The sequence below is a fragment of the Pimephales promelas genome, chromosome 5 (genome assembly GCF_988280905.1).
Source record: "Pimephales promelas chromosome 5, fPimPro1.hap1.1, whole genome shotgun sequence".
In the NCBI taxonomy this organism is placed as follows: domain Eukaryota; kingdom Metazoa; phylum Chordata; class Actinopteri; order Cypriniformes; family Leuciscidae; genus Pimephales; species Pimephales promelas.
This window is the reverse complement of record NC_142773.1, coordinates 12,838,869-12,851,193: the sequence shown is the minus strand read 5'-3', so window position 1 is coordinate 12,851,193 and position 12,325 is coordinate 12,838,869. Positions and strand designations below refer to the sequence as shown.

Below are 12,325 nucleotides of genomic sequence, written 5' to 3'. Positions count from 1 at the left end.
ATACGAGAGAACCTCTCGTAAGAGAACGAATCGGTTACCTAACGTAACCTCGGTTCTCTCTAGATGAGGGAACGAGTATTGCGTTCCCGGCCGTGCTTGCGCCACTAGCGTTTCGCTTCATGCTACAGAATCAACGAACGAGCTGGGAGAGCGACCTTTATACACTGTAGCCACGCCCCTTTTGGCGGGCTGTGACGCAGTAAGCGAGCGCCGTCCGCTCATTGGCCGCGGACTCAGCGCCGCTCTCCCATAGGTTCGTGCATTCTCTCTGAGCGAACCAATGAGCCGCTAGCTAGCCCGCTCATGGTCTGCCTCAGAAGAGACTGCGTTGACAATGATTACAAAATTATGGAATAATTTTTTGGCTTCAACTTCTCAGCAAAGATGAATCTTTCCCGTAGCGTAAGCTAGCTTACGCAATACTCGTTCCCTCATCTAGAGAGAACCGAGGTTACGTTAGGTAACCGATTCGTTTGTATGCCTAAGCTGAGGTTTGAAAAGGCACACTTCTGACACTTTCCAGACACTTCTGGGAGGACATTATACCAAATCATTCTGATGACAGACATTGGCTCAGGCATGTCAAAATGATCAAACCAACATTTGAGATGCTGTGCTAGTGCAAAATTTTTTGAATTTATGCACTTATTGGCGTTTACATGCAGCGATTTATTACTTTTTTATGCAATATCCCAAAATGTGCATAAAATAGGTGGATGGAAACATAAATAATATAGCACAGTGACATGCATACAAAAATGTCAGTTTCTTAATGTTAGGTGTCTCAATTTCCAGAACATCTGATAAGTGATCACTTTAAAGAGCATATTGCAGGTAAAAAAAAAAATCTAAAATAATAGATAACCTTGTATGAAAATACCATATGAAAAGTTAATGCGGGATTTAAAATGTTTTAAAACAACATAAGGACACTAATTTAGTAGATAAAGTGAGCGTTTCTGGGACTGCTCGTAAAAACGGCGCTTTTTTTTCAACATCGCGTCATTTTACGTCACATTAGGGTGCCTCAGCCTCGGCTCAGTGCAGAGTAGGCTGGTATTCAGTGAGAGCGGTCGTCAGTAAGTGTGCTTTCGTTAGTTTTTGTATTTTAATTTATCATCGTCATGGTAAATTATTGTGTTTGTGGAGGTTGCAAAAACTCCTGCCTGTCAGATTTCACAAGTTTCCATTACAAGAAAAGGGACGGTGCTATTGCCTATAGATAGACCATTTTGCAAGATGTAAACAACACTGGTCCAGAAACACTTCCTGTTTCAGTTTGTAACTGTTTTCTTTATTTCACATGTAAAGAAAACATCTTAAAGATGTTGTTTAACTTTTTGATTTAGTTTTACATGTTCTGTTGGTTGTATTTTATCCCAGCTTTTATGTAGTTTTAAAAAACTGAAACAGGAAGTGCTTCTGGACCAGTGTTGTTTACATCTTGCACAATGGTCTATATCTTTCGTTCCTGGTGCGGTTTGAGCAGGTGAACAGATGGGATTTCTTCGGAAAACGCGGTCGTATGTAGCGTTCACTTCAGATCAAATGATTATCATTCCGGCGATATGATGGAGTTCAACATGGGATGCCGAAGCAAGAATATTGATCGTCGAATACTATACCAATGGCATCAAGTAGTGTGATATAAGTAGTCATGCCCTAAATAGAGGCAACTTGTAATTGAAAAACAAAATTGGTTGTTTAAATACTCAATTATTTAATTTTCTCTTTATGTTATAACCCAGGTGAAAAATATGTATTAAGATTGTACCCGAGTATGTTTTTAGTATAATAGAAAAATACTCAAGTATAGTTTTTATACATTTAATAGTATATAAATCTACCCTAAACATACTAATGTCTGCTGGCCTGTTATAGGATCATAATAATCTGTACAATATTGGGAGCACAGTGTATATCTTTAGCGAACGTGTATACTATAAGCACGTCTCTCACCAAAAGACACATGTCCTGTTATCCTCTGGTTCTCCTCACATCACAACTCAATTTGTCTCTGACCGTTCTGTCTAACATTATCCTGGCCTGTCCCTGCTCTCTTGGCAGCATAGCAGGCTCATAAATTTATGGCTTGGTCCTATAATATGTGTATTTCCTGAGTGTCCGAAATGTCATTGCGATCCCTTGTTTTCCTGTTGTTTGAATCGACCGCTCCCCCCCCCGTTACGTCACGCCCACCACGCCCCTTTTCAGACGTGGAAGTAAAATTTTCTCACAAAAACGGCTCCAGAAGCTTCTGTAGTATATTTTAAAGAAAATCTAGTTCCTACATTTATTTTTCTATGCATTGACTCGTTGGGTCCTCTAACCTGCAATATGCCCTTTATTGGTTTTTCATAATTCCCCTCCCAAAAAGTTATATTTTTTAGAAAGTGAAATGAATGCCATTGCATTTCACCTGAATAACTTTAGCGTTTCGGTTTGCGTAAATAGATTCAGTATTTGTTTTTCTTTCTTTTGTTTTATTTTGAGAGTAGTTGCATGACTGAGAGGTCAGTCAGATGTTAAATGGTAGGATACTGTGACAGCTTCCAGCTTCTCTAACGCTTACAAGGCCTTTGACAAGTCAAAGAACAGCGATTAATCTCACAAAATAAATCCTGGATTAGACACTTTCATGTCTGGTGGAACAAAGCTTTTCTTTTTGACTAGCCTTAATACAGGCACCAAAGACACCTTTCAGATCTAGATATTAAGAAATGCTAAATTATTAATGGTCATAGCAGGACAAATGATCATTCTACTACGTTATTTGGAGCTCAGTTACAAGCCAATAGTTTTTTAAAGGGGCTGTGAAGTTACTGGACTCTTCAGATTTCTTCAGGGAAACCAGAGATGAGGGAATCACCCCCACCAGCTGCGTGCATTATAAAAATATTTATTCTCATTTCTGTGAAGCTCCATGTGATCCAGCATGTATTTTCAGCCATGTTACCCAATATCTTCCATGCATAGAAGACCTGTAACCCTCTGCTATTTTCTCTCTCAGCTGTGTGTCGACCAGCATTGCCAACCACTGCACAGCACGGCATTCTCTCGAACAGTCATTTCCTTTCTGCTTGTGGAAGGGACTAGTTCCCTAATTTTTAAACTGCATATTTGCCTTTTGCATGTGTGAACAATTTCTGTTGGTTTGAATGTCACAGTGTATGAACTTCTTATCTTATCTGTCACATTTATACATACATATGCCCTGTTTACTCACGACTGGGTGGTGGCTTTCAAATAAGTGCAAGACATTTTCATAAGAAGTTCATCTGTTGTTTTTGTTGAGGCCATGCGTGCTGACCCTTGTATCATTATGATTGTAACCTGATAAATGTTGTAACAGCTGTGAATGACCTTTAGATCTCCCATGCCCTCCAGCTTCAGTCAACACTCTTGTTTGTAATCTTTAAATTGTTGTTCACTCTAGGATGTGTATTTATAGATGCATGCCATTAGCCACCACATCACTTCAGAGACTCTGATCAGTTATGAACAAGGTTTTAAAGCTGCACAATTAGTGTGTTCTTGAATGACCTTTAAAAAAAGTAAAAAAGGTATACTTAAAGGGATAGTTCATTCAAAAATGAAAATTGTGTCAGTATTAATTACTCACCCTCATGTTGTTCCAACCTGTAAGACTTTCGTTAAGAACACAAAGATATTAAGATATTTTTGATTAAATCTGAGAGCTGTTTCCCTCCTCACTTGTTCTATTGTAATTGAAACCTGCCTGCCCAGAAATGTAATAAAAACATCATTAAAATAGTCCAAGTGACTACAGTGGCTCAACCTTAAGTTTATCAAGTGACGAGAATACTTTTGTGCGCAAAACAAACAAACAAAAATAACGACTTTATTACAACTGTTCTTCTTCTACTGTAAGCGTTGTGAATTCGTTTCGCGTACCTACTCCGAAGTGATGAAAAATAAAATAAAAACTCTGTTTCAAATTTGTAGACAAAACAAGTAGTTTGTTCAGGCATGGTTTTGTAGGGATTTACAAACCTGCACACATATATTCAAATGCACATAACTATAGAATCAATTCTTAATGCGCATGTGAACGTCATCAGCGTTTATCACAGGTTCTCGTTTAATGTCTGTTTAGAGATTTTCAGATACATTTTTACCTTACAGTTACTGTAAATCCGGCCTCTAGTTCATATACGCCAGAGGAGAACTGGTGCTCGACTGAGCCTCGGTTCTCCCAAGGTTTTTTTTTCTCCTTTGGGTCACCTGATGGAGTTTTAGGACATCATTAAAGTCAGCATGAAATCAAATTTGACAAATCTTCTTTTTATATGTAATACTGTAGTGTTTATTATAAATGATTTATCTGTTCACTTCATTATTTTTTAAAAATTCATATAGCCTTATAATCTTTAATCAAAGACATTACCCTTCCCTACCCCATCGAAACAACCTCTCTTCTATTTCGGTCACGTGGAATGGCGAAAGGGTGCGGCCATATCCGATGAGGGTGTGGCTATCGATGATCCGCCTAACAGAGAATCGCATTCAAATCTGCCTCCATTTTGTATGCAACGTCCAACCTCCAATGATCCAATCAATTCCCGAAGGACGAAATCAAACCCTGCCCTACATGTTTTTCTAATTTCAGAAGCCGTTTCACTTGGATCTACGTCACGACAAGGAAAAAATGACTATCAACTTCCGTTTCACGCCGACTTTTCGGTTCCTTGCCACTGTTACCTTTGGCTTAATCAGTTGGGGATATTCAAATTAATTAACCAATCGTTAATACCATTGATCAGCTCTACCAAACGTGGATGTTTTTCCACTAAGAAACGAACATTGTGTCTTGATAATGTCTTGATTGATACTGTGAAGCTGCTTTGATTCAATCTATATTGTGAAAAGCGTTATATAAATATGCTTGACTTGACTTGGCTTGACTGGGCCTCAGAGCAGCGCTACGTCAGAACGTAGGCTCACTATTGGCCAATGTTGGTCACGAGTGTCATGCTGGCCAATAGAGAGAAAGCTCTTAGATTTCTTAAAAACAATCTTCATTTTTGGATGAACTTTAAGTCACAATTAAAATGTAGGAATGACATTTTGAACACAAATTAAGGCATTTTATAGTTGTCAAAGGTTAGAAAAACACATTATGAACTATGACCTTTGTGAATTATAGGGGACCTGAAATCATGCAGTCGCCCTGTTGGTTAGAATTAATAGCAGAAATTACTTTTTTGATATGAAATGATCTATGCAGTGGATACATGTATGGCATAAGTGTCTACAGTAAATAGTTTGTGGGGCCCTGTGTCTTGCTTTTCCTTTTTAGTAAGCTCTCTCAGGTATGACATTACAGAAAAATGTCCTGTTACAAATGTTTTCTCTTTTAACAGATATCCAGGAATTTTACGAAGTGACCTTATTGGATAATCAGAGATGTGGGGAATCGGTGAAAGTGCCCGATGTGATGCCCCCAATGAACCTGTGGGATTTCTCCAGCATTCAAAGCACAACGGTGACTTCAGACACCCTGCCCAGCCTTAGCACCAGCATAGAGGTAAGAGTGCTCCAATTTCTAATTATCTGAATTAGATTAGCGAATAGAGCTCAGAAGTGTCTGGTCTGATTTTTAGGGTCAATTTAATGCCATTTAAGACTTTGCATTTCAGCTAACACATTTCTAGCATCTCACAAACATCTCACAGTGTAAAAACATTGATGTTTTTAAAGAAAATGTCATACAGCTTGTTTTTCATTAAACAAGCCATGCTACAACATGGTCGTTTAATTAGATAGCGTTTAGATTACTAAGCACCAACCAAACATGACATGATTGACATGTTAATTGGGATTAGATGGTAGTCTTACATATTAAATGAAAGGACGCTGTGTGGTTGCTGTCATTTGGGCTTTTTTTGTTCTTACACTTCATTTGTCATTGTTCTGGGGTGCGTTTCTCAAAAGCAACTATGGGAAACAGCGTTCAGCAGAGCTTGCGACCATAGTTGGCTGATGATGCTTTGGGAAAACGCACCCCTGAACGGGAAAGGAAATGTTTCCCCTACATGAAACACGTGTGCTTTTGCTGTTACACACTCTTATGTAATCATCAGTCAGTCATTCTGGGAATCTGACATCCTGCTTTGCATGTTACCACCGAAGTCATTTTTGGTGGAATTCACTGTAATCCGTGTTAAAGATTCTACTGGAAATCATTCGCTGAATGACTCCTCACACTGTGGTAAAAGACACTGTCCTCCTGGATTCAGGGGGAGTTTTTCGGTCTCAGTAGCTGCGCGTGATGCTACTGAAAACAAATATGACAATCTTTACGCTCCACGGCTCTAACTGCAGTCTCTGTGCTTGCTGTTTGTGAGCTTGAATACTTTAGTAGCAAATGTTCTCTTTCTCTGAGAGGAGGAACAGAATAATGTACTTGTGCAGAATATCCTGAAAGAAAGCAATGTTCAATCACTAAATGACCTCTTAAAAGTGCAACAACATAGATAAGTTGTCACAGATTTTTTTCAGTATCCTTTTTAAGGATCTAAACTGAACAAGCAGTGTAAATTCATACATTTTTTGAGTTTAGGAGTAGATATGCAGATACCTTCAGACTTTTGCTGCTTAATGTTTGCTTGTGTGTCAGGAAAAATGATTTCAGCTCTGGTCATTTCTAACCACACTTTTGAGAAAAAATTGGACAGGAAAAGAGAACACAACAATTGTCTCTTCCAGTCAGTTTTATTCCTCTTTCAGTTAAATATATCAAAGGTTCACAATGCATAGTACTAGAGGTCGACCGATATATCGGCAGATGTTTGGCATTTTTAGAATATCGGCATCGGCCGATAAGTTTTTCTGCGGGACCTTTATTTTGAGGGTGCTGCAGACTTTTGTTTTGATGGCCGGTGCTGAGAACACCAGCAACTGAGAAGAGAACACGCCTGATCAGTGATCACACAGCGCTCACTCACATTCTCAGTCTTCTTCTTTAGTTTACACAATCTCTGTCAATCATATCTACAGTGACGGGAATAACGGCGTTATAAATAACGCTGTTACTAACGGCATTACTTTTCCAGTAACGAGTAATCTAATTGATTACTCTTCTCCTCTTAATAACACCGTTACCGTTACTGCCAAAAAATGCGGCGCGTTACTATAACTGATGAAGCTGTTTTTTTTATCAGACCAACTAGATCTCTGAGCGAGAGGCAAATACTTTTTTTACTGTTCTTTCTTGGTTAGTGGGCAAGAGCACGAGACAAGCTCATAAATGCTGATGATTGGCTGAGATAGAGTAAAATGTCATTGTAAGCCAATCAGAAGTAGAGTTGGGCGGGTGTTCGAAAGCACGCATAGTAGTGATGGGCATTCGGCTCTTTTGACTCAGCTCACTGAAAAGAGACGGCTCTTTTGACTCACAAACAGCTCTTTAAATGACTTTGACTATAATATTTCAATTTTTGTTAGATTATTATTTAATTTCAATAGGCTAAATTTGTAAAAATAGAGTCGGCTCTTCAGATATCCGAGCCAGCTCCCGACGTTCACCTAAAAGAGTCAGCACATTCGCAAATTCGAACGACCCATCAAAAGCTCATTCGCGAACGAGTCGATCCATCATCTCTAACGCTCATTCGCGAACGACTCATCATCACTAACTGCTAACGCTCATGAATTGTGAACGACCCATCATAACGCATAGTCGGACAGGACAGGACACACAAGGAACAACACAAGCCAGTCAGTCAACGAGAGACGGGTATGGCGACAAGCCCAAAATAATCCAAAAGTAGCCTTCTCTAAATGGTATATTACTTAACAGGCTTAATTTAATTTTGCCCAGTTTTGGCCTGTTGAGGGGCAATAAATATCAAAAGTTCCAAAACATCTATTGCGTTACTTGCATTGATCAACTATATAAACATAATATCTACATACATGGCATTTGATTGGAGGCTAGTCTCACTTTGTACCACAGCAACATTTTTTTTTAGATGTGTGTACAATGTTTCATGTTTCTGTTAATAATGTATTGTATTAAGTGTCCATTTCATTATAATATTTCGATTTATCTTAAATAATTGAACATGCACATGTATTTTAAGTTCCGTTAAAGAGGGCTAGAGGTGGGGTCACATTTGAGCATTTAAAATTTGATTTTACTTGAAAGTATAACGCAAGAGTTACTTTCTTAAGTAACTACTTTTAAAATTTGTAACTGAGCAACTAAGTTAGTTACTTTTTGGAAGAAGTAACTAGTAACTGTTACTAATTACTTTGTAAAAGTAACTTGCCCAAAACTGCATATTTAATACTTTATGACAGAACTGGGGGCTTCAGAACTGGTAATCAAATAAAGTAAAGGGTATGTGAAAAAGTAATGCGTTTGCTTTTATATTATTTGTAACAGAAAAGGCAAACAATCAGCCTAAAATACTTTTTCTCATTTACCGTCAACATTCAGCAAATGCGCATATACATCATTTAAACAAATCTCTGAATATCTAATAAACATTTAGTGAGTGAATGCAAACAGAAGATCAGCTTCACAGGATATGCGATCGAAACATTTTAAATCCTTTATTTCAAAATATGCTGTGCTATATCCAGTTGCCCACTGTGTCATATTAATGTCGTTTTCACTGTGTGCTGTATGTAAAATTAGTGTTACCTTGTCAAAAGTTAAATTCAAAAAGTTTTTTTTTTTAAATGTATGATTATCAGTGTGCATGAAATGACCAGATTACTGAGTGCCCTGTCACAGTGTTTACTTCCTTTTTATTCACATATTCATATGTTTTTAAACAATGACTGTATTTGTGAAAAATTGCAGATTCAAGAAGTTGCCATCTAAAGTATAGGGCCTAAGCATGTTTATTTTAAAGATTTTTTAAACATAAGTTTATTAAATATCTAATTTATATCTCATATCTATATCTCTCTCATATATCTATATCTCAGATATTGGCATCAGCCATCAAAAAACCCATATCGGTCGACCACTAACTAGTACTAGTACTTCATGCAAAAAAAGAAAATCGCAAACATATTATACATGGTTTTGTAAGCTTCATTACACACCAATAATTATCTTTAATTTAATAGTGAAAAGCATGTTAAATATCAACTAAGAACCATTTTTATTTTCTATAATTTATAATCAAACTGCAATTTTGTCAAATTATGTCTAATAGTGTGAACATGGAAAGTGTATAAAATGTTTATTCTTACATAATGATGTTGTGTTTTTAGGAAACATAACATGCTAGCCATGAAACATAGCTTTATGACAAAGAATTCAGAAACTTTATTCCAAAGTTTCCAAAGTTCATTCCCAGTTTCAAGTGTCATTCTACAATATAATGCTATTAAACACTGTAATGAAAGAATGTCCATTATTGTGCATAGTTGAAGAAACACTTTTAGTTTACTTGCATCTCTAAGGAAGTAATAATAAAAATATAATAAGCATTTACAAAAACTGGGTATAACGAGATGACCACCCTCGGATCATCGGATATTCGGATGCCATCGGATATTAAAATGACATTTAAAAGTGTAAGAGCACTAACAAATTACTAGCAAAAACAATGAATAACCCCAAAAGATTGATTATATTTCCACAGCATTATGTTAAAAGTCAAATAAAAAATGTGAATTAACTGGAACATTGCGTAATAATATTTATTTAAGTGATTTTGCGTAATAATATTTATTTAAGTGATTTTCGGCATTTTGATGGACAATAGCCAGCAGCCATATCACCCTGTAGCCCAAGACTGGTTGCCCACTAAAGCTAAGCAGGGCTGAGCCTGGTTAGTACCTGGATGGGAGACCTTCTGAGAAAACCAGGTTGCTGCTGGAAGAGGTGTTAGTGACGCCAGCAGGGGGTGCTCACCCTGTGGTCTGTGTGGGTCCTAACACCCCAGTAAAGTGATGGGGACACTATGCTGTCAAAAGAGCACCGTCCTTCGGATGAGACGTTAAACCGAGGTCCTGACTCTCTGTGGTCATAAAAAATCCCAGGATGTCTTTTGAAAGAGTAGGGGTGTAACCCCGGCATCCTGGCCAAATTTGCCCAGTGGCCTCTGTCCATCATGGCCTCCTAATCATCCCCATATACACCAATTGGCTTCATCACTATCTCCTCTCCACCAGTAAGCTGGTGTGTGGTGAGCGTTCTGGCGCAATATGGCTGCCGTCGCATCATCCAGGTGGATGCTGCACATTGGTGGTGGTTGAGGAGATCCCCCCCTCTATGTGAAGCGCTTTGAGTTTCCAGAAAAAAAAGCGCTATATAAATGTAATGAATTATTATTATTATTAATAGATATTGTATTTAAACAAACCTGTAAAGAGACGTGAGGATTTGGGCAGACAATTTTGATGCATTGCAGTGAATTAGTCATGGGATATATCATAAATTAAATCAGGAGCAGTAACAAATGCGCAGAATATGTTGTGTTTTCATAATGTTACAGTGGAATACAAAGGAAACAAATCAATTCAGCGACTGAAAAGAACTCATGCCATATATATTCTTGTTACCGTCATGACACATTATATAGACCATTTTGCAAGATGTAAACAACACTGGTCCAGAAGCACTTCCTGATCCAGTTTTCTAACACTACATAAAAGCTGGGATAAAATACAACCATCAGAACATATAAAACTGAATCAGAAAGTTAAACAAACATCTTTAAGATGTTTTCTTTACATGTGAAATAAAGAAAACAGTTACAAACTGAAACAGGAAGTGTTTCTCGACCAGTGTTGTTTACATCTTGCAAAATGGTCTATAGAACACGAAGGACATTTACAGCTCATTCAGTCAAACTGTCGGATAAGGATTATTTGTGGCACAAACATCAGTCTTTTTGATTGGAACATCCCCAAACCGGAAGTGCCTCCCATGATCTAAAGCGCAATATTCTTGTTAGGTCTTGTAAGTGTGAATTCAGTTTGTTTTACTAAAGGTTACCAAACAAGTTTTGCTCAACTATAACATCTGACAATTGTGAACAAGCTAAAAAGATCATACAGAAATAAACATGCTTTGTGCCCAGCTTCTCAGAGTTGTACAAAATTAGATGAATTGACCACTTGTAATAACAGTAGTGATGTCTGTTAGTGACTTGTCAGACCACATTCTCAGTGTCTTTTCATATATACATTGTGTAAACAGTGTTGATGTAGTTTGTATGTTTGGATCAGTCAGTCTGTCACAACACCACCACCTGCCTGCAGTGTGTAGACGTGTACAACATGAACACTCACTTTGAGTATATTTAAAATAACAGATTATTGGATCCAGTCATTAGCTTAGTTGGGAAAAAGGAACTCAACTGTTTGACTAATATCTCAGTAAAAACTTTCACAGACTGACCTCTTAAGACGAAATGGTTTACATTTATATAAGTGAGTTAGTCAGTAAGCTGATCAGATTCTCTAAACTTGTTCAGCTACTGCAAATATCACTTAGAAAACCTGTAAATCTGAGGCTTGAACTTCCAAAGCCTGAAAATGTTACTTTGCATCTGTTATACCATAAACACAACAATCACTTATTCAGAATAATTCTTCTCATTGAACTCTAACTTACTGGGCTTTCTAATATTTTGTTTTATACAAACAAAATATTAATTGTTGCTTAGCCTCAAGCTTTTAAACTTCATACTAGTGGAATGTAGGTCATTTTAAATAAACTTATCTAACTCGCACCTCTGCTGTGTATTTCAATGTCCTTTCTCTTTTCCCTCTTGTTTCTTTCTGTGTTAATAAAATGGCCCCTCTCAGGACTCTCCCCTCCTAAATGAAATCCTTCTTGTGCTCGCTAAAGCGAAATCCTCCCACAGTGAGCTGGACCAAGTGAGTATCACACCGGCACGGGTCTGGTGGGTTGGGCATCCCCCATGGCCGCATGTCTGGGCCGTTCATTTCCTCCTACCCTCGTCGACGGGGTTTGCTCCGAGAATAGAGGGACTCATGGGTCATTGCGCCCTCATTCATTTAGGCCCCGTCCACACTACTGCGTTTTCGTTTAAAAACGGAGACCTTTTGCTACGTTTGCACCTCCCGTCCACACTAAAACGGGAAAAACGAAGACCTAAAACGGAGAAGTTTAGAAACGCTGCAGCTGCGTTTTGCGTTTTGAATCTCCGGAGGGCGTTTTAGTGTGGACGAGACAAAACGGAGGAGTTTACAAACGATGACGCAGAGGCTCACGCTCGGCTCTATGATTGGGTGTCATCAGTCATGACGTATCTTTCCCTGATTCGCCAACCACTGTTTACACCGGCGCGCGCATGCCCAGTGTTGGTGA

At 38.1% G+C, this 12,325-nt stretch overlaps 1 protein-coding gene across 23 annotated transcripts in view; it reads left to right on the top strand.

The window, feature by feature from the left end:
• The window catches only part of dlg1b (discs large MAGUK scaffold protein 1b), a 140,537-nt gene that overhangs the window by 17,128 nt on the left and 111,084 nt on the right, over positions 1-12,325 (top strand). For 13 of the 23 annotated variants that reach the window (XM_089130982.1, XM_039672753.2, XM_039672751.2 and 10 more), the window contains exons 3-4: positions 5,385-5,548; positions 11,800-11,871. In XM_089130982.1, the coding sequence (XP_088987108.1) occupies positions 5,385-5,548; positions 11,800-11,871 (236 nt within the window). The remainder of the gene's footprint in view (positions 1-5,384; positions 5,549-11,799; positions 11,872-12,325) is intronic. The other 10 variants (XM_039672757.2, XM_089130983.1, XM_039672760.2 and 7 more) reach the window with 1 other exon arrangement.